Source organism: Trachinotus anak, unplaced genomic scaffold (genome assembly GCF_046630095.1).
Source record: "Trachinotus anak isolate AG129_WGS33_773 ecotype Australia unplaced genomic scaffold, CSIRO_AGI_Tana_v1 ptg000011l, whole genome shotgun sequence".
NCBI classification, from domain to species: domain Eukaryota; kingdom Metazoa; phylum Chordata; class Actinopteri; order Carangiformes; family Carangidae; genus Trachinotus; species Trachinotus anak.
This window is the reverse complement of record NW_027273862.1, coordinates 1,456,501-1,479,704: the sequence shown is the minus strand read 5'-3', so window position 1 is coordinate 1,479,704 and position 23,204 is coordinate 1,456,501. Positions and strand designations below refer to the sequence as shown.

General features: G+C 40.2%; 1 protein-coding gene across 1 annotated transcript; it reads right to left on the bottom strand.

Moving 5' to 3' along the window:
• Positions 1-1,080: 1,080 nt before the first annotated feature.
• Positions 1,081-21,654, bottom strand: vps35 (VPS35 retromer complex component). Its single transcript, XM_071488223.1, has 17 exons — positions 21,523-21,654; positions 20,336-20,434; positions 19,474-19,570; positions 17,701-17,824; positions 15,274-15,456; positions 14,751-14,970; positions 13,412-13,495; positions 11,101-11,210; positions 10,352-10,448; positions 8,040-8,188; positions 7,497-7,704; positions 6,241-6,396; positions 5,775-5,897; positions 5,506-5,685; positions 4,327-4,566; positions 3,505-3,648; positions 1,081-2,699 (listed from the first exon to the last, which is right to left on the bottom strand). Exons 1-17 carry the CDS (start codon positions 21,523-21,525, stop codon positions 2,520-2,522), a joined length of 2,397 nt encoding a protein of 798 aa, XP_071344324.1. The 5' UTR covers positions 21,526-21,654; the 3' UTR covers positions 1,081-2,519.
• Positions 21,655-23,204: the final 1,550 nt, after the last annotated feature.

The window sequence follows — 23,204 nt, the reverse complement described above, 5'->3', positions numbered from 1 at the left end:
GTATTATCATGTGTCATGTAAATCAATACATTCACACACATTTAAATGATGAGACACTTAGTGTAAACTGACAGACTTGGTGCTCTCTTGGTGCTGTCTGACAAAAAGGTTTTTCCACATTTGAATAAAAGACAGAGGTCATGAAGAGTTTAGCTCAACATTAATGAAAACTGTTGCAGCTGTTTACAGCTTATAAACCTTACTGATATTAGACATTATGTGGCAATATAGGCTGGATTTATGACTGCAGCCACCCACTGCTACAGTTATTATTACTAGTCTTATAATTATCATTACCTCTGCCAAGGAGGTTATATTTTCACGTCTGTTTATTTTTCAGTAGATTACAAAAGAAGTACTGAACTGATTTGCACCAAACTTGGTGGAGGGATGGGGGAGGGGTCAGGGAATAACCCATTACATTTTGGTGTGGATCCGGGTTAAAGGGAGACATCCAGGAATTTTTTTTTTATCACTTTCTTTAATATGTATGATTGTTTGGCCTTGGCATAGGCATGCCCTCAGTATTTATTAACTTAGCCCCTCCCCATAACGGCTGCCTCTGTGTTAGTCCGCTGCTAGTAGGTAGGTAGGTAGGTTTGAAATCACCCAATCATGTATCAACAAGGAATTCAAACTTTTATCTAGAAATGCACACATTTAATAAAAAAAAAAGTCAAGTCCTTTTGAGTCTTCTGTCTCAAGTCTAAGTCAAGTCTCAAGTCATTAATACCAAGTCAAAGTTGAGTCTTTCATCAGTGTTAGTCAAGCAGCTCTCAATCCTCAAATTTTTGACTTAAGTCTGACTTGCATCAAGTTATGTGACTTAAACCCCCACCTCTGACTCATTGGCTCCTGATTATCAACAGATGAGACTGATGTATGGTTACAGTGATGCTGCGTACAAACAGGCCAGAGAGACAAAAACCATTAGTGTACAATGTGTCATGTTGCTGTAATTTAAGAAACATATGAGATAATAACATAACACCATAATATATGACAGTCACTCAATATATTAATAATGATAATATTTTATTATATTCATATGCTGTGTGTAAAATTAACAAAATGCAAATATTCATTGTTAATTTCAATTTTATTTCAGTAAATGACAATGATAATTGCTATTTAATCTGCTTTTTTCTGTATTTGATTTACAAGTGGGTTTACACACAGATTCAGAAGGGGAGAGAAATCAGTGAATATTGCCTCCAACAAATTAACAATAGCTAAAAAAGAGAGAGATCAGCAAACACTGTCAGATGCTGCAGCAAAATCTAACAGACAAACTTGTTCATCAGTACTCCCTATGGCAACTTGTCAAGCTAACGATCCTGAGGAAACGCTGCACCCCCCTCCCCCCTCCACAACAGATCCATCCGAAAGGGCAGCGTCACTGAGCAACAGGATTTCAATGATCAACAAGATTTTGAGAAAGTCAGACACTGTAGTTGGTGGGATCTATATAGAGTAAATTGACACTGACGCTGGGCCATATGGTACAAGCACACTAGGGCATGCAAACACATGCTGCAGTTCTGAACGTGTCAATCCACCGGTGAGAGGTCCAGAAATAAACTGTTACATACAATATGGAGTCTACAGAGATGAAAAGACAAATCTGATGTTGTTAAAAAGAAGCGCTACTGAGGTGTGACAGGATGGGATCTTTTGATAAGAATTAAAATTTTCCCACATAGAAATTACTACATTTGTGAGGTTATTTGTAATTTTATTTGCAGCCCAGCAGAGATGGCATGAAGACTGAGGGTCATGCAATGCTCACACAATCATTTAGTGAATTGACTTGAGCTCCCAAAGTCAAAGTCTGACAACATGGGAAGATGCTCTCTTCTGAAACATTCATCAGATTTTCCTGTGGGGCAAGAGTTTGCATTAGTGTGGTCTTCAGTTTTGTTGGTCCCAACCTGTTTAAAACATTAAAGCCATTCTAAAGAACAGCAGAGTTACTGATTATTCAGGTTTGGAAACTAGCTCTTATGTTTCACAGCTGTAACGAAACTACTATGTTCTGTAGCCTTTATACACTCAGCTAATAAATCCACTTCTCAGTATGGAAAGATGTGAACGAGTGAGGGGTTGATGACTCAGTGTATACACCTATCACAGCTAGTAAGTCTACTATCGACAATAAAGTGATGCAGGTTAAAGGTAAATTGGTCATGTATGAATTCGTAAAGGAATGATTCCTAAGACTTGCCACAAGTGCAAATTGAAGCTAAGTACACTGTTGCTGACACACATTTCTTAAAATGTAACAGCTCCAACCTGTTGCAGAAAAACAGTTCTGCTATAGAGGGACAGTGAGGAGGAAATGATGCAAAAAATTAATAATAATGATTAAAAAAAATAAAGGACTGAGCTCTTTTAGCATTTCTTGATGTTTATTTTTATTCCTCGACTTTGTGTGTCCTTGTGAGTGTGTGTAGTTTTATATTCGTAACATAGTGAAACATCTATGGATGGACTCCACATCCCTCCAACCTGCAATAGTTTTAAAGGACCAGGCCCTCATAGGCTGGGCCCTCGGACTCAGGCGACTCTCTCTGCAGGCGAAGATGCTCCAGTGTGTTGTGGAAGTGTTTGTTGATCTGCTCCGTCTCCTCACTTGCCTCCAGGTTGGGAAGGTCTTCCCGGATCTTTTGGATCAGCTGGTTTAATACCTGCACAGTCACCTGGACGGGCGGAGGATACGAGATAGTTTACAGTGGGATCTGTTACAAACTGCATTCACACTATATGGAAGCAACCACCTGTGTTCTGTGTTAAAAACAATGACTTTGAAGTACTTCAGTGCCCACAGTCATTTGAAACCATCAAAATGACCATGTGCCATCAAAGGCTGTGGAGTGACGAGCTTGGATGAAAACAATATGATTCACAATATTAAAAACTGGCTTTGCAAATGTTTTGTAAGGAAGGACACATTCAACATGTTCAAGGATACACCTAGTGAGTTTTAGTGAGTAACATGTGTAAATATATGTAAACACAACTTTGTTTACAAGAAAACTCCATGGGGCATTTTTAACATCAGTTTCAGTCTTAAGCTAACCATTCTGAATACACGGATGCATCTCTATGTGGAACAGTCACAGCTGATACTTTCTCTATCTGATGTCTTAGTCCTGCACCTGATCACCTGTAAAAAGATATCAGCTCTCTCTGTGGAGTGCAGCTTTTCTCCCAACACCAATTACACAAATCAGGTTTCTCCTTTACATTTAAGGATGAAGTCATGCCGGTGGTCCTCCACTGGCATGACCTCATCCTCTATCCTACCTGTGACCACTGTGGATGACATGTCCACATGTTCACTCACTGGGAAAAAGTTTCCCCAAGGAGACAATAACGTATCTATTCTATTCAGGAATCAGATGACCGCAGAGAGACGGCAGTAACCTGGTTACTGAAGTCGCTCATAGCACAGCTTGGAACAAATGTCTCATTCATGTCGAAATCTGACGTGTGCTGTCTTACCGCATCATTTTCCCTCTCGTAGAAGCAGACGTATCTGTTGAGGATTTCAATGAAAAGCTGGACTTGCAGTGATGGGTCCATGCACTGGTTGGCAATCTTCAGGGCTTTCTTTAGACACTCCATCACTCGCTTACCATCGCGGATCTAAAGATGCAACAGCACTAGTTAGCAATGATGGCTGAGGAGACAGATTTAAGATACCATACCATACATGTGTCAATTATAACTTAGTATTATACACATTACTAAAAGATAATTGTTGAAAAATTTTAGATAAGAACTTCCTTCTATATCATCTGCTTTTTCAATTTGAAATTGTTGTGCCATCCCAGTAATCACAGGGGTTTAACAGTTTTTTTTAACTGTATTCATTGTGTTAGTATAGCATCATCTTACAACATGCTAAACACATGAACCCAAGTACACACACCTGAACACAAACAAAGAATGCATCTCAAATTAAAAAAAAAATTGTTCACCACAAAAAATTACAATAATCATTTGGCAGTGTCTCTTCATGACTTCCACTTGGTTATTTTAGGGTTTAAGACATGTTATCATAATGACCTATATGGCATTTCATCACCCACCACCCCCAATTTCCTGTCCTCTCTCTATTGTCCCTTCACTAATAAAAGCTAAAATGCCCAAAAATATATGAGATGCTCTTGAATTTGTCGTGTCCACACAGTGGGCTTCAGTGTGCTTAAGATGGAAGAATTTTCCAGATACAGAGTGAATCTGTTTGAGCTCAACTCTTATGTAACCAGGCTGATTTTAGCTTATCACATATGTCTGTATTTCATTCCATCTCCAACACACCTCTTCACCATTCTTGTCAGTGCTGCGACCAGACCAGAAGAGGTGGGCGCAGATACTGACGGCTCGGCACTGGTCAGGCTTCTTCAGCAGCTTGGAGGCAGCCAGCGCACACTGGGTCCTCAGTGGCTCATGGTTTTCTTCACTGAAACAACGCATCCGCTCAAAGGTGCCAATGATCAGTGTGATGGCTGCCAACTGGGCTTTGGAGTCACTTATCTCGTCCTCGTACAGAGAGAAGGCCTGGGGAGAGGTGAGCAGCAAGAGGTTGGGGTGGTGGGCAAGGAGGGAGAGAAGGATATAAATGAGACAAAGGATGTGAACAGGAGACAGCTGGAGTATTGATCATTCATTTAAATGCACTTGAACTCTTTTCTATCATATAATTAGGACTCATCAAATACTTCCATTAATCATATATTGTAAGTGAATCCCAGACTCTCTGTAGCTGCAGGCAACTCACTACCTTAAAGAGGCTATTTGTAAGTTTTCTCTGCCATGTGGTTTCTTGCCAGGAGTGAGTAGTGTTGATTGTCGCTTGACAACAGCTTCAGCCATCATTGCATTTACAAGACAAGACGTTATAATATGGCCTCAGAGTAGCGCTACATCTTCAGGGCAGATTGGAGGCTACAGTGAGTGGCAGAGGTTAGCTGGTTAGTGTGCTAAATTCAATGGAAGGACGAGTTAACAGTGGCATTGTTTCCCACTGCTGGAGAAGTATGAGAAAGTATGAAGTATGATGCTGAATTTGAAACATTTCCTCTAGACTGGGAAGTAAACAGCTGTTAATGCTAACTCTAGCTATGTAGCAATAGCAAAACTTACAAATAGCTGCAGCCAACTTATTATTTCCAAAATACAAAAGGCACAAGTGTGTGTGTGGAGATGTCTTCCTGATACATTTTCAGTTAGCTTGGCTGTTGTGCCTCAATCTTTGAAATCTGTACGGTAGATTGAAAAAAATAAAAACACTATAAAAATCTAAGTGTTGTTTTATCATCTCTTGTATATAATGAAGGTTTTAGTACCTGTGGCTTTCACCCTAAAGCATAAATAATTCAACTCTTGACTTGACATGAATATGAGGCCTGCAGGAACTGATTTGTGAATATAGACAGTAAAAATCATTCTGAAGGATGGGAGGACAGAGCCTGAAAGCTCAGGAGAGTTTTATTTTACCTGTGACATGAACTCATATGCTACTGTCTCATGGTTCTCAAAGCCAATCTCGCCTGCAGCCAGTGCCCCCTGCAGGAAGAGTCGAAGAGGCAGCTCAGCCAGCTCAGCCTTGATAAGTGCACTGATGGTCTGGTGGGCGAAGGAAAAGATCTTCTGACACTTCTTTTCCCACTTGTCATCCTGACGGGAGAAAAATTTGAGATAATTTAAAGGCAGAAAAGATAAAACTACAAATATGACATGTGAGGTGAGGATGGATGTTTGCTCACCACTGAGGAGTTCTCCTTGTATCTGAAGGCCAGCTGGTAGGCAGCGAACACCAGAGGAGGGAGTGTGTAGCGAATCCTTTGGTTTCCACCGGCACCAAAGTGTTTTCGGGCTGTGTTCAGAATCTAAAAAAAAACAAAACAGAAATGTTAACGTGAATGAACAGAGACATGGGAATGATAAAGTTACACAACTACGAAAAAAGTGATGGTTTTAAATCTGTCCACATTTTTCTGATTTTTAAAACTAATTCCTACTTTCAAAGCGGCCACTGTTTTCCATACAATATATAAATCAATTATTCATGTAATTCATTACAGCACAGTAGTCTCTAAACAGGGAAACACTACAGCACAGCTTCTGAAACAGTCAACAGTAATATAAAGTACAGCAGTAGCACTATAGACTGTGGTTACATGAGAAACAGAATCACTAGCATGCTGCTTTAAAGTAGAGAAAAGGACCCACAAGGTACTGTTGATCAGGATCTTCAGAGTGGAGCAGATGGATGAAACGACCCACAAGGCTTTGCTCCTCAGCAAAGTCCTCAGGGTCAGGATCATCAACTGGCTGGTCTGGCTGGTCCTGGATCAGCGTGGATACCAAATTCAAGATGGCGTCCACCTAGAGAAACCAAGAAGGGAGTGAGGAGTTTTGATTTGATGTGCTTTTCTACATTTTTTTCTGCTCATGGCTGAGACTCAACCAGTCTGAGGTCATTAGTCAGACACAGGTCAAGTATTTTACTCAAGTAACTAAGAGTTATAAGAGACACTCAGTCACTTAAGGATTATCCTTAGTAAACACTACCCTCTTTTATCTGTGGGATCTCTGATACTCAGCCCTGCCAGTCAATAGTCATGTACTGTGCATCAAGTTGCTTAAAGAGTGATGCTACTTCTAAATCTAATCACACATCAGAGTTAGCTATGGCAGGACTCCCGTTAATCCCTTGCGTCAGGTATAAACCTGCTTTGTCTGGTGCAGTTCTCCTAGAAATGGCACAAATATTCCTCCACTGTGTGGGTGTGCAGCATGGCTGACTTTCATGACTGCTCATCCTGTCACAGACCATAATTGAACCATAAGCTAAAAATTAAAAAAATGAGTGCGTCTAACTGTGACTATGATCTTTCTCTAACCTTTATATGTAGGTGTTTTGGTAAGCACACATACTACAAAAATAAATAATTTAAGTGTTGGCATTGAATGTCGTTCACTGTTACACTGCACTCATTTCGTAGGCTATTAGAAAGACCTAGCTAAAACTAGTCCAGCCTAATACATCAGTCCTACAATAAATCCTCCTTCATGAAGGTTATGGTGTTGAGTTTTCACTGAAATTGTTTTAGAGAGGTGTTGATTCATCTGTGTGATCATTTTGGAGGATGTAGTTTGGGTGCTGTCGAACGTTTTGCTTTATATAGAGGTGTTCCTGTTATTTATCCTACTCTCATTGATATAAATATATGTGGATAGAATAGGAGAAACACCTGTACACATAATGCTGGACCGCTAAACAGCACCACAAACTGCAGCCTTCAGAACGACCATACAACAGGCTACAACACAAACTCAACATTATAACCTCCATGAAGGAGGATTTATTGTAGGACTCCTGTATCAGACTGCATGAGTTTTAGCTAAGTGTACCTAATGAACTGTGAACTGAGTGTGGTTAAAAGGTAAACACGAAAATGTTGACATCAACGTACTAAACCGACCTGTTCCTGTGCCACGATGGTGGTGTTGTAGTCCAGTGTGTTGCTCAGCACGTAGCAGCTCATGCTCTTACGCGACTCATAGTCAAAGTACTCGAAGAGAGGAGGGAAGTGCTTGAGCTGCAGCACTGTCAGGATGTTGTTGTAGGTATCCACTGGGATCTTCAACAGTCGGGTGAGCTCCTTTGACACTGCGCTGCTGGTCGCTATGCTGCAAGAAGGAAGAGAGCGGGTCAAACACATCATGTGACACATGCGTGCTAACTAAGTACACATTACTGTTCTATCCTGCCTGTGACCATAATTGTGATAAAAAGGTTTAAATCCTTAAAAATTATTACAAAGTGACAAACTGCAACCCTGCTATATGACATTTCTTAGTCCTGACAGTTTGAAGTGAAACTGGAAAACATTAAATAATAATCAAATCTTCAGTAACTGCTGGACTCCCTCCCTGAACCCACCTATACGAGTCCCTAATCTTGCAGGCATCCCTTTCAGCAAAGCCCAAACACACTGTCTTCATTCAGGAGTTTGGGGACTTACTGTTCCAAGTTGAGCTTGTTGAATATCTCCACAGTGCTCTCCAGGACCTTATCTACATAGTCAACACGTTCAGGGTAGCATTTCATCGCCAAATTGATGAGAGAGACCTGGAGAGAGACCACGTCCTCTGATGGCATGTCCTGGCGAGACTGGAGGAGGTGGAATCAGACAGTGAAAACATCAGCATGGTCAGACCAACCTTTGTTTGACACTCTAACCTGAAGTCACCAGAGCTCAGGAGCAGCAGCCTGTTTAGTTTCTTCTGGTGATGTGTCTGTACATTGTGATGCTAAAAACTGTTCAATGATCAATGTTTGATCAAAGTAACAAAGTAAGAACAAGAGCAGAGAAACAAAACTTCAAACAGCAGAGATTCTGATACAAGCTACAAAAATGTTTAAAGCTCCCGCTGGTAATAAATAAATAGGTGCTAGTTCTCCCTCATTACTTGAAAATCCATCAGACTATCAGGTGCTTATTTCAGATTATTGTAATTTTGGCCATAAACAAACATCACAATCTAATCTTTGTACAGCGTTTGTCGTTAGTTTTATGTTTATGTTATGTTTTAATTGTGACCTGCCAAAGGACTGAAGATCAAAATTAGCTTTAAGCTAACTCTGGTACAGTACATCAAATAGGAACGTTTTAGGTGCCAGTATCCGTCAGAACTGCTCGCCAGATGGACAGAGCTATAAAAACCCCTCCCTCCACACCTTTCCCACATCAGAGTGGGGGGGGGGGGGGGGGGGGGGGGGGGGGGGGGGGCAGTGTCTGACATTTACACTCTCTTCACATCATGACTGGACAGCTGTGCAGAGGAAAGACAGCACGTCTCCCCCTCTCCATGATGACCAGCTTTTCACTCCACTTTGAAGTGTGGCTGCTCAGATGAGGTGAAAACACTTTTGATTTCTCATGAACATGACTAGATAGAGCTGGACATCACGTGAGTGGATAATCAGTAGATAATCAGGGGGACTCCCTGCTGGCTGAGCACAGCGGTGCAGTTTCAGTAGAACAACTGCTCTTGAGACCAGATTTGGATCAGGTAGATTATTTTGAGAGAGGATCTCTCTCAAAATAAGGTATTAGTATAAGGTATTAGTGGGAGCAGCCTGTCGGATCTCTCTCAGCAGCTCTGAGACTGGTCTGCTGCCTGTGTAAAACATCAGATCACCATGGCTGTGATGGAAGAGCTTGAGTGAGTTTAATGAGGGCAGAGATTGTCCAGACAAGAGCTTAGAGAGGAGGAGAATCTATCTGTATCATTTACCGTTAGTGAGGAGAATGTGCTCAGGTGTCAGAGAGTGGGAGTGATCTAAGTGTTGAGACGTGAGAGGGCTGGAGTTTGTGAAGACTGTGTCGGACAGAGACCATCAACGAGTAAAAGTCAGGAGGGGAAGCAGTGAGCTGAATGAATAAATGGTCTGACTCATTTAACTGAGGTTGTCTGTTGTGCTGTTTCTTGTCAGGATGAGGTCCTGCAGGACCAGCTCATCAATAATCACACAACTGTCCTCGTGGACCGTAAATAAGAATAAGTGGGACTTTGGCTGAGATTATGGCTTTGCTCACCCTGACGCCTTTTCTACCCTGATTGATAAATAAATCAGTTCTGTTTGGATCTGCAGTGGCACTGGTCATCCTTGGAAGTAGGGAAGAGACGAGTCACCTTATGCTATGCTCAGATTTAGCCTGGGCATATGTGTAACAAATGAAAAAAACAGACCACCAGAGAGAAAAGTACAATGCCTGGCTCCTCTCTCAACTCAACACAAATGGCCAATCACAAAATGAGCTGAGAGTGGGCGGAGGCGGTTTCTGACACTGTCCGAGCATCTGACAAACAGTTCAGAGAGGTATAAATCCCACTTAGGAAAAGAGGTCTTGCTCAGTGGACTTGCACAGGTAGACTCGTAGGTCTTTGGACGAATGAGGTCCAAACATGTACTATGTGCAAATACTATGTGCTGAGAGTCAGATATCAAACAGCTGATGACCTAATCAAAACTGAATTGCAAAGAGCTGCGTCTGCATTTGCCACACAATGACAGTGGGCATGACTGAGTCAGTCTCCTGAAACCCACACTGGAAAATGTGCAGTGAAATCCAGGTACAAAACCATCAAAACAGCCAGCAGTAGCCAGTAGCAAGCAGGACAGTGGGTTACAGTAGAACCAGAACAAACAGATATGTCTGTTAATCATGTCATGTTCTCACCTTGAAAAATAAATTCTGCCTGAATGAGACAGCATATTTACTGTGTGATGAAATGATCTCACAGACCAGGTAAACCTGATGTAACCTACCTGAATGACAGTGGCCACCTGTTGAGAGAAGATGTCAAACAGTTTGATCTCAGCTGGAATACCAGGACCATCTTCTCGATGCGCAAACAGAGCAAGTCTGAAATACAAAACAGAAATTGACAGAGAGAATTTAAGGTTACGTCCACAATAATCTGTTTTAGTTTTAAAACAAATCACTTTTGCTATGTTTACACCTGCCATCCACACAGCTCAAGCCCTAAATTGGAGATTTTGGAAATGCTGCTTTTAGTCTGAAAACTCCAGGGTTGTGTTTTAGTATGGACGGGCAGAAACAGACTTTTGGAAACGATGATGCAGACACCAGTGTTCGCTCCCGGATTCGGTCTCATCAGTCATGATGTATCCGTCCCTGATTCGTCACACTCGTGTTACCCTTCTCCAGAAAACGTAGACTCCTAATCTACGTTTTCTGGCACCATGACTGCTTTATACTCCGTCTCTGATCCTTTAAAACGAAAATGTATTAGTTCAGTAAGACTGAACATTGCATTCTCTAAGTGTTTTTTTTGTGTGGCTGTTATATTGGATTGTATCACATGGTACACAATTTTCTGGATACTTAAAGGACATAAACAATTCACATAATTGGTTAATGTAATATGTTAATTTTGCTTTTAAAAAATATGCAAATAATGAGATTGCTAACACAGTCAAATGTCAAACAAAAGAGGTATTTACAGAGTTTCTACATCCTTAACTTTGTTGATTTACAGTGACTCAAACTGTACCTGTCAATAAGGGCAATGATGATGTTCTTGACATTGACATGTTGATGAAGCTCAGCACAGGAGCGCAGGAAAGGGTTCAGCGTCTGAAGGTGGAACTCGTCTGGGAAAACCTTACAAGACAAGACTCTTTTAGTCCAGGAGTGTAGAGTGTAGAGTGTGGTATCTATTTATCTACAGTATGAAATAAACATGAAGACTGAAAATTCAGACAAGAACAGACCATGTTCACTTCACTGTCTGGTGATATTTTTAAATTAAACACTGTCCAGAATATCATTTGTCTTCAAATTAATATTTAAATATTATGTTTTGCTAAAATAAAATTTACTTTTTGTATTTGCTTTAGTTCTAAATTTAGATGTTTAGATTCTTATCCATCATGCAACTAAATCAGGGAGGCATCTGATGGGTGCTAAAGTCATTCTGCAATATGACCCCAATCACAGCCAGAGTCATAAAGAACCATCTTTAGCATCTTTAACAGATTGTACAACCATAACAGAGATCACATCACAACATCATTGAGTCAGTCTGGGATTACATGAAAAGATAGAAGCTACTGAGTCGGCCTGAATCCACAGAGGAACTGTGGGAAGTTCTCCAAGATGCTTGGAACAATCTACCTGCAAAGTACCTGGCAAAACGGTGCACAAGCATGCTGAGGAAAATTGGTGCTTTCTTAAAAGCAAAGGGTGGTCACATCAACTGTGTCTTTGATTTAGGTCTTTCCAGTTTACTACACTTTGTAAATTGGCAAATAATAAAAAATAAAACAATTTAATGCCCCCCTAATAGTCAACCAAACATTCGTAGATAAGAAGAGTCTTAGTCGACCAAGTGTTGATTGGAAGTGGAATCTAACTGGGCATATTTAATAATAAAATAATCAAAGAACATAGCGATATAGTACGGACAGCAGCAACAACTTCGTAACACATGTCACAAGCGTGACTGCCAACAGCTCCTGCTTTATGGCCTCACAGGAACTCTTAAGGGACACACTGCCTCATATATCGAAATGCATAGTAAACATGAGACAGTCTGTAACAGGAATTACACAGCAGTATGTGAGGCAGGAAATCCAAAGTGTGGGATCATTACGAGAGGGTAAAGGATGGCCCCAAGTGGGTGACATGCAAACTCTGCAGACAAACATTCGCCTATTTTTCACCACCTTCAAAAATGGCTTGTCATTTGAAATATGCACGTAGATCAAAATTAGCCACTTAGCATGGTGGCTCCCTCCAACACTCACTTTGCTTGTTGTTCCCATACTTTTGGAATTATTACTGCTGTTAAAATTTCAAAGGCTCATTATTATAGTTTTGTGTTTCTCTGTGTGTTTCCTATGTCCTGGACTCCAACCATTTTCTGATGCCCCCTAAAAATACTGTACATATTTAAATAATTAAATTACCATCATACATGTGCGTGGACTAGTCAACTAATGGCGTGAACTAATGACTACTAGTCAACCAGGAAAATCTGTGGTTGGAGACAGTACTAACTTTTAGTGCCTAACACTAAACACAGTACTGTACATTTTTACAGTATACAGAATATGACATTTACAGTGATTATACAAATTAACTAAAATGTGATGAGATACTGGCTCAGACTCAACAGCTACCCTTCAGCCAGAACCCAGACTGGACCCAAAACCTAAAGCCCACATTTCAAAATCAGGTCTTAACCTCTACTTTCCCTTTTTCTTACTCTCAATCTAAAAACAAATTAATGTAACAGTGCAAGCTACTCTACTCTACTCTGAGGTCAGCATGTTTTACTGATACTCATCCCACAGACAGATGAAGGATGCAGGTTTACTCAACACATGTTGGATCCATCCATATGACACAGCTGTCACTCTGGTTGTCTCCATTCTGCAGTGTAGCACCATTCACTTCACCAGTGAAGCAGGAAATACATCAACAATTGACAGATGAAAGTTTCGCCTCCCCCTTGTGTCCATAAACACTCTCTTACTCACCAACATGCGCTTACCCTTCCTTTCTGTCTTTGATTCTGTCTCTCTTTATTTGAGGATTCATCAATAAATAACTAAATGTCAGTATTGTTAAATTAATTTCCACCACTGGCAGAAAAGCAAGCTCACTGAAGCCCGTTAACTTGTGTCCTACCAGAGTAAAGATCTAAAATCGATCACTGTCAAATCTGTATACCAGACTTGCGTGGTATCATTTCTATGTAAAGTAGCACGAAGCCAATGTCTGATGTGCCACTGAGAACTAAGTCAGCAGTCTCCTGTGGCACCAGCACAGACTGAACCAGTGCATTCCAGGTATATTACCTGAATGATGCACTCCATGAGATACTCCTGAGCCAACGAGTCTCTGCAGTTCACGACCTGCTCCAGCACTCCAGCAAGAACAATCTGTGGAGAGAAACATACAGAGGAAAAACCATTTTAACAGACAGATGTCAAATTATCCGGACAGCTAAATGACTATACATTATATGCCAAGATACATGTCAAATACAGCAACTATGACATAAGCTGACTTGTTGGCTCACTTCTCCTCAGTTTATCTATAAATAACTGAACAGAATCATGTCTTGTGCAGGTATTCACATATATGTGGATCATGGGGTCACATATTTAACTAGTACAACTTTTTTTTTTCAATTTCTTCTCACTGTTACAGTGTTTACAGTCCATAGCAGCATAGACTGAAATTTCATGTATTACATTCAGCATAGAGAAAATGGTGTCATTTTGCTTGTCTTTCATCAACAGTTAACCGGTTAAACTTAATGATTAAGTTTGAGAAGTAAAATATCTCTCTTTGTCTTAGATTCACAGCTAAAATTTGAGAAACATGTTAAAATGGTGAGCAAGGTTGCAAAATAAAATGTATACATTTAAACATTAGAGACCATATATAGTTTTATCCATTGTGTCATCTTTTCACATTTAATCCAAGCAAGGAAAAGTTTGGACAGGAAGCCGATAAGATCACACCACTGCCATGTTCTCAGGAAATTAAACAAATACCTTAATTAAAAACTTAAATCTTTAAGTATTAATACATTTAAATGATGGGCCGAAAATAGCACTTTTATCCATCTAAATGCAAACAAATTTGCAAAAAGTGAAGGGGTCTGAATAATTAAGTAATAGTATGTCTTCTTCAAATGTTTGAGCTAAACTCATGCCCACCTCTCCTCTCTGCCAAGTACAGCTAAGTATCTCCTCTGTCCAACAGCATGAAGTTAACACTTAACTGCCCTTCCCAATCCCACAATCCCACACCTCTGTGAAGTTTCTCCTTTCGGCCATAAAAACAATATTTCAGATTTAAGAGTAGTTAAAATCTCAACAAGTGGTCACGTTACTTTCTTAAATTTCATTCTAGTATTCAGTATTAAGTCTATCAAACTTATCAAATTAATAGTTCAGGATCAGTAAGATTCACAGCTGTGGAGCAGCCTGTAGAGTCGGTCTATAAAACTAACATCAGCTCAAGGCTGTTACACTGCAGAGCTGTCAGCAGGGTGAGAGAATCTCTTAGCAAGTCCCCATTTGATTTCAGTCCACTGTGACATAGTTCACACTTCGTAACCATTTCACTCATTTTCACCATTCCATCTCAAACTGGTTAATTACGTGTTACACACAAATCACTCACCTGTTTGTACTTGTCCACATTGACACCCTCCAGCTGGCTGAGGCGGACAAGGTTGGTGCCGACCAAAATCCTAAGCTCTTGTCGTTCCTTTTCTCTCTTCTCTCTGTCTCGGCTGTGACCCTGATGCTGCATCCGAACCCACAACTTGTTCATTTCTGCAAAGTTCAGCAGGACAAAGTCGATGGAGTCGTTGATATCACCGGTCATCTCCTCTGATCCCCTGTGGAGAAAAGACGACAAGTTTAGAGCAAGGAAACATCAAAACATTCAAACACTTCGTTACAAAGACACATTGTGGCTTGTATGTTTGCGAAAGATCCAACCGTTGAATCCTTCGTTGCCCTGGTAAGGAAGGACGCATTTGAAGGAGCCTTTGACATGGGACAGCCTTGTTGTGCTGCTGTGAAGCTGTTGGTCTTTAAATGCAGCCTTCAAAGGACACAGCCCCTGAGACACTGCTTAAGTTGCAGGACACTATTCTAAGGGAGAGAACAGAGAGAGAGAAAAAGCTTGACTTGCTTACTCTGACTGCTCTCCATCATCTGGCAGTATGTTACGGGTGCACTGCAACAGGTAGTTTCTGAGGAAGAGGCCCCTCAGTGGGTGCTGGACACCACGACACATCTCCACCAGGTCCTTCAGAATGTCCTTACGAGACTGAGGGAAGGAGCGAACGTACACCACACCCACTGTGATCAGCAGGTAGCTGCAGAGAGAGGGACAAAGTAAAAAGTCTTGATCTGATTCATTTAAACCACAAACAAACATTTGTATGAAGCCTGACATCTATTTATAAGAAGCAGCACACTGAACTTAAACGTAGTCCAGGTGGCGTACTGTATGTGGGAGCTACTGCATCTTGTTGATGGTTGTACCTTTAATTTTGGAAAACTGCCTCCTTCTGGAGGAGCACAAAAGGGTCAGAACCTGTAAACTGTGCAACTTGCAGCTACAAAATTATTGTCATTTTTGGCTCAATTCTGCATGATAGTCAACAGGTGAGCACATTTTTAAGGTTTTTCACAAAGTTTATCATTTATATTCTTAAATACTGCTGTGCTGCATGAAAATGACAAATGACAATAAGGAACACACGTAAATGCTGAAATAAATAGCATTACATAACAAAACAAAATAAAAAATATTTCAATTGATATATAAAATATGATTAACGACTGGAGTTCAAAGGCGTTATTTAATGAACTGAAGTTTTCAGTTGACCCAACAACGTGATGGCATTTGGAGAGTTAAGAGTTTTTATCACAATCAATTTCTTTTTTAACATACACATCCACAAACAGGACATCTGACTCTAAAGTCAGTTTAACATTGTGTTAGGTTTCCACTGAACTCTTATCTCTTTAAATAACACAACAGCTTTCAGAATTTAATTCCTTAATTTAAAAAATACCTTGAATTAAGTAATACACTAAAAAAAATTATATACACACACACATATATTCATGTTACTAATGGTAACAACACATAACAAGACATTCACACTTCTGTGTGCGCACTGATGTTTTATTTCTGAGATCACATTGATTGAAACACTATCTCAGTTTTGTTTTTTCAGAAAGACAAATAAGAGAAATCTAAACTTAGATGATCTCTTTTTGATCTTCTTATTCATTTGGTTTTATTTTATTGCAAGTCCTGATCACTTTATTTACATTTATTTCAGTTATTTTCATTACTGCATATAATCCACGTGTATTTCCAATAATGGTGTTTTTTCCACACTTGTGTCACTAGAGGGAGCTCCAATACTGGTTAATGATCCAGAGGACATGCACTATCATATTTGCTTTATGTAGATTAGATTTTAATGGACATCACATACAGCCCTTCTGATGTTGATACTGTAAAAGCTGTATTGGACAATGGCTAAAATGTTGGAGTTTAGTCAGTAAGTCAGTATTTCATCACAAGTTTGATACCTTGAGGGTGCTGGAATTTTGCAAGTACAGGCTTTTTGAGGACACACTACTTCACACACAACTGCAGGCTTCTTCCATTCATAAAACCTCAGACGCCAGCATGTGTTTGTGTTAAGTAGTGGATCTGTGCAGCCAGTTACTATCACTTTTTTCTGTTTGCTTGTTTGTTTGGGAAAATAAATCCAAAACCACAATGGCTTCATTTGGACAGTGGATTCCTTGCATAAACCACATACCCATGGTGCATCAGTGGCCATTTGATTCACCTCCACCAAGGAGGTTTTGCTTTCACCCTTGTGTATTTGTTTGTTTGCTGGTTTTGTTAGTTTCTCAACAGGATTTCACAAAAAGTAGAAAACCAATTTACATCAAACTTGGTGAAGGGAGGGGTCAGGGAAGAACCCATTAGATTTTGGTGCTGATCCAGTAAAAGGAATTTCAGATCCAGGATTTTTTTTAATACTTTGCAAGACAATTTCTCAGGAAACAATGTTTGAATCTTGATGTAAAAAAAGTTTACATACAAAATCATCCCCAAAATAGTATATTTTCTATTGTGTTTATGAGAAGTTGGAATTGATGTACATTAAAATGTTTAAATTTAAATGTTAGAAGAATATTTTTTTGGGGTCCAAGGTTTTCTTTGTTTTCTAGAGGATGATTTGGTGAGAAAAGAGACAGCCAAGCTGAGCGGTTGGCTGCACACTGAGTGTGTTTTCTTTTCTGATTTAACTGTTTAAAATTTTATTCTTAATATAACAGTCTTCTGTAGTCAAAGCATAGTGCACCAAGCTAGACAGTAACACCACTAATGACTTAGTAGAAACAACCAATGCCTGTAGCCCCATCCAGATAAATAATCACCAGCTACTTCCTACTTTTAAGTGTAAAGTCAGCACTTAACCCTCATAACCGCTGTTTTATGTTAGATCCAGAGTGGTTGAAAATAAAATTCAGTTTAAAATAAGGCTCTGAATATGTGATGGAGGTTCAGTGAAGGTGATACTCACAGTCTGGGGATGATGTTCCCTGCATACTGGACCAGCTCATAGAGATCTGCCACTTTGCGTCCCTTGGCAAACTCATCAGTCAGATAAACCTCCAGGTAGTGAAGTTCGTCAGAGATGGCCATGTCTGAAAGGACGGTTAGGGACCAGCACAAACCCACTATGGCTTATCCACATGCAACAATACCTGCTCACAACATGTCAACCTCAGATTCAGTCTGACAACAAAGTTGTCTACACATAGTTGTCTACACTAATTTTTCACCAACTCTTCCATTCTCATTGATCCAGTTTTCCTGTAGTGTCTCACATTTCACTCACACTATTGCTCATAAAAGTGGCCTGAAGCATTTTTTTATGCATCAAGTCTATTTTCTTCCATTTTTCCCGCACAACTACCATGATTGTGTACTGACGTCTGAGCGAAGCCAAAATCGTCTGTGTCTGCATAGACACAGACAACTGAAGGTGCTGCTGCTGCTCTGCTAACATGCTGCTACATCTTGTGTAGACACAGTCTGACTGATTCAAGAAGCCTTACGTTGCGTTCATGCAGATACAGAGTAGTTGGGAGTTTTGGGCTTTTCGTGAAGGTTGGACATACTCTGCTCTGACTGGTCAGCTCTTGCATAGCCACAATATACTACAAACAAGGGAGTTGTTGATTACTCAGTTTGTTTGTTTCTCAAGTACAGGGTAGCCTTTTCACTGTGCTGTTGGTGAAACTGCTTTAACACAATGATAATGCACAAGTTGCCAAGACTGATTAGCATCTTGCATCTGCACTGGTAGCAAGTAGTAAAGAGCTCTATGCTTCTTGTTCAACGAGCACAATTGGTTCTTGCCTCGTTGTCACTTGTATTGCATCAGAAGACATTTGCAGTTGAGCCTTTCTCAGCTTTCCCCTGTAGCTCACTGGGGGCGCTGGACTGCAACACCTGGTGTCATTCACAGTGAACCACAGGCTATTCCAGCTCTTGAGTCCATATATGTGAATGGCCTGATATGAGGCTAGGAAAGGAAAGAATCACATAGCCTTGAATAAGGGCCATTCTCTGTAGCCGAGCCAAGGTGAGCCGTCTGATGGCTGGGCCTGCACCAGCTGGGCTCAGTCTGGTGTAGGTTGGCAGTCATGAGGATTCAGTATATTGCCAGCAGAATGGTGAGGATATGCAGAGGCTTTGGTATTTTTGACCTGCATTTATGGAAACTAGTTTTTGGTACATGGGCTGTCTTTAGTGGGAAGAGAGCCGAGATGTGAGCGACACTGGCTATAGATGGGTTCACCTTGACACAGAGCAACGGCTCTGGAAGCAAACCAAATCTGTTATTGAACTTGGATGAGGCTTGCACCCTGCTTTCATAGAATCAGATTTTTTTTCAGAGCAGGCACATCTTGGGGACTCCACAGTTCTGCTGGGGGAATCACATGGTGCTCACATGGGCAACAGCAGAGAACTGTGGAGTGAGAAATTGGCTGCCTGACCTCAACCAGAGAAATGCTTTGTTATTGCACTTCTGCGCCACTTATGGATGTCTGTACTGAACACCACTTTTTTAACATAACTGACATAAGCTGCTTTTTCTTTAAGGCTGGGCCATATTTGCAGAAAGGAAAGAATAGTCAAGATTACTGATTGCTTGTTTTCCTGGTGTTATGGTGCTGGACTCTTGGCCTATAATTTAGCTGCCTACTGTTGCAAAAACATCAGTTTTTAGTTCATTGTTACATAACCTTGTGTCTGTTTTACTGAAATGTCCAGTGTCCAAGGATACAGAGCTCATAGTAGCTCTTTGGAGAAAGCATGGAGGTCCTCAGCTCACCCAGCATGTTAGAGGCATGCTTTAGAGCATCCATCAGCTTGTTCTTGTCCTGCAGACCACATAACACAACATAAGCTATGGCCATACTAAATCTTCACAAGCAAAACATTTCAGTATTTCAATATACCACTTATGTCACATGTATAAAAAGGTACACACTGGTTTCAATGCAGCCCCTTATCTCTGAGCCTTCAATTGAAAATGACAAATGTGTCACAACATACCTATTCATACATGTATATGATACATATTCATTATAAATGAAGCACTGTGGTGCTATAGAGACGCCCTGGCCTACAAATTGTCCAAAAGTAAAAGAACATGCATGTTTCATACAGACCCCAGCAAAAATCATGTCATCATCTTTTCTTTCATATTTTTTCAGTTAAAATAAAAAAATACCATTACCACTAAAACAGTGATTCATTGCAAATATCTGTCAAAAATAATAGCAATATGATTTTTATTTTTTGCATATTTTTTAGCCTGAAAACAGGCTAAAAAATAAACTAACCAATGAGCCAAAACCAAAGCTGACTGGCCTGCTCAGCTTAATTTCCATTTTCAGTGGGCTGAACAACTTGAGGGTAGATTTGCTTGGTAAAGACAATAATGGATATTAAACATATGATGAGGAATCATTTTTCCTAAAGAAAATATAAAATTGAAAAAATGGCGCTGATGATGCCAGTAGTTTCCCCTCAGCAAAGGGATCCCTAAGGCTGGTCAGCTCGTCACGAGAGGTGCAATATACAAAAGAGGGCTGAGAGCCAATGATTAAATAACTATCACACCCATATTGAGGTCATCCTACCAGGCATCGCTTCATCTGGAAAGACTGGACCTTGACAGCCTGCACAGCTTCATCTAGAAGCTTCTCTTGTTCATCCTGGGGAGACTGCTGTGTGGTCGGCTGCAATCAGAGGATGAAAACACAGTTATCTGAATCATTGCTTTATGTACCAATAAGTAGTTATTCTAGTGATTGGGCAGATTGAATTGAGAAAATCATCAGATAGCATTTCACTCTAATGCAATGCTATGAAATCTTTTGACCTGCAAATTGCTGTGTTAGCAGTTGACTTGACTGATTTACAAAAAACAGAACCATGGGAGAACCTGCATCAACATCACATTACTTTACATTGTTATTATAGAAATAAAATTGGCTTCAGTTTGTGCTTTATGTAAACTTACTGAATTTAATCCAATGAAGAGCTGCAATACTTACTGCAAAGGTTTAACTTAATGTATCTATTTATGTTTGTAACAGCAAAGTCATTTCATCCAAAGACTTCCACTGATGGACTGGCAGTGACCATGTCCTGTGTAAAACATACAAAGGACCTCCGCTTCCGGAACCCAGGCTGCCCGGAATGAGTCCCCGAACTCCGGCAGTCCATCAGAGCGCGTCGGTATCATATGTAACTACTTATATGTTAGCGCGACATGTATTCGCGCACATACATGTACGAAAACATGTATGAAATGTATGTGATCTGGCCTTTTAAGTGGTTGGGCATAGCACTGCTGCTAACCAGGCATAATTCTTACTGTTTATGCAGAAAGGAGATCGGGCCATAACATTAAGCAACAGTAAAATATATGACACAGCAAAGCGGAAGAGCAAGCTAAACAACAGCTAACGTTAGTTGTTGTCACCTGTTTTGTCCCGGAAATCTCTGAGGTTGTTCTTACAGGTTCATTTGATACAAAACAAAATGTGGAATATGGTGTGATGAATGCTTTAAAGATAACGTGAATAAAACGAACATTTCGGTGAAACACTTGGCTACACCGATGCAGTCAGTTGGTAGCTTGTTAGCCGTGCTAACCGCTGTCAGACGTTAGGCCACAGTACTACTCACGTAAAAGTCTAATTTTAGATCAGTTTAACACACTTGAGGCTGGTTGTTGCACTGACCGAGGCTGAGCACAGCCGGCTGTCCGAAGAAAACATGCGGATGCATAAAATAACAATATATTTAGAGAAACGCTTACCATGATTCTTAGATGTGTGTCAGATCAGTCGGAGAGGCTGGCCTGTCATGTGACTCACATTAACGGTGCATTCACGGTCCGCTCTCAGCCACCACCACATCACAGGACAGGACAGGCGTGGCCAGTGACCCACCAACAGCAGAATATCGGTCACTTTGACAACATCAACATTGCAGTGCACATCAAGTGTTTTTCACCTTTTCACAATACAATCGAAAAGCTAAAGCTCAGTTGTTCAGTCAGGTGCGACAATAGCAGCAGAGCATACCGTCACAGATAAATATAAATGTCCAACTAAGGATAATAAAAATAAAGCCGAGGTTCTTATTGGGGTTTTCACAGTAGATGTAATAAGTGTTGTAACATTTATGGCTGTGATTCATATTTTATTTCTATACAAAGACTAGACGCAAGAACGAGAACGTTATTAACTCTTGGTTGTAAAGAGACGGGAAAACGTCTTTTTTAACTTACACAACTTTATTCAAAAAGTATACGTCAGGAGAACAACATCTAATGGGACTATCAAAAACACGTTCATAAAATAAGTCAGAAAATTCGCACGCAGAATAAATAAATAAATAAATATATTGTTGGGGGATTACATATAAAATTTGGTCAAAATAAAAATCAAATGAATCACATAAAATTGAGAGCTGAGATTCCTGTCATAACCAGTGCAACGAGACAATATTTTTCCAAAGTAAAGTAAGGGTAGGCAGGATCAACATAAAGGGAGATAATTCAGGCAAAACCAAAAGGTACCAGCGTTTGTCTGTGCTCCCTGGAAATAATTTACACCAGTGTCTTTCTTGATGTAGGTAATGATTATTTGGGAAAAACCTATGCATTTTAAATGATGTGTCTTTAACTGTTAATTTAAAAAAAAAAATCCCCCTCAACAAAAGTCTCCTTGATCACGAAAATTTTACACAGCATGCAAAATCAAATAATGAAATAATGCATTTTATTTATCACAGCAGCATTGTACATTTATAATAATAATTGCAATAGGCTAAAATATTCATGATCACATACAAAAAATATTGTTCATGCATGAAATTAATTTTGTTTTGTGATTCAGGAAGTGAGTCTTAGAAAATTGTGCAAGCAAGTGGAGTAAGCTGTCAACAGCTGTCAGAACGATACAGAACTCTTTCCAGTCCCTGGAAAACTGACTGTTTGGCCATTGATCAGGTGGAATTGTATTAAAAGGTAATTATTAAAAATTCCTTTTTAGTATTTTTTCACATTATCAGCTTTTGTCATGATCTGTCCCTCTGTGTGACATTGCCTGTGCTCTTATCATTTCCATTTATTCTGTAATTACTTAACTTCTGTTTGTCTGTTCGTTTTATTTCCCGCCCTTCTTGTTTCCTGCCTTTCTGCTTGCCCGACCCCAATTTGTTGCACCTGTTCCCAATTACCCTTGCCAGTCACAGTCTCTGTTTTCCCCTTACTCTTTGTCTGTCTGTTCCCTTGTGTTTCCCTGTGGATTTGCTACCTGTGTTTAGAACCATCTCTCCACAGAGGAGGTGGTCTACAACAGCCACTCACAATGCAGTCCTGAATTTCCTCCCACAATAGCTTAACACCCAACCACACCATGACTCCTGTGACTCTAATGACTCATTTGACTCATGTGTGACCCTCAAGGTGTTAACAACCATGAAAAATGCTTG

What these genes read in the sequence shown, in the direction of transcription:
- vps35 (XM_071488223.1), bottom strand. An exon ending in TCCAGATGAAGCGATGCCTG is followed by an intron (nt 19,571 to 20,335) that starts GTAGGATGACCT and finishes TGTGGTCTGCAG; the next exon opens with GACAAGAACAAGCTGATGGA. An exon ending in TCATGGAGTGCATCATTCAG is followed by an intron (nt 11,211 to 13,411) that starts GTAATATACCTG and finishes TTGTCTTGTAAG; the next exon opens with GTTTTCCCAGACGAGTTCCA.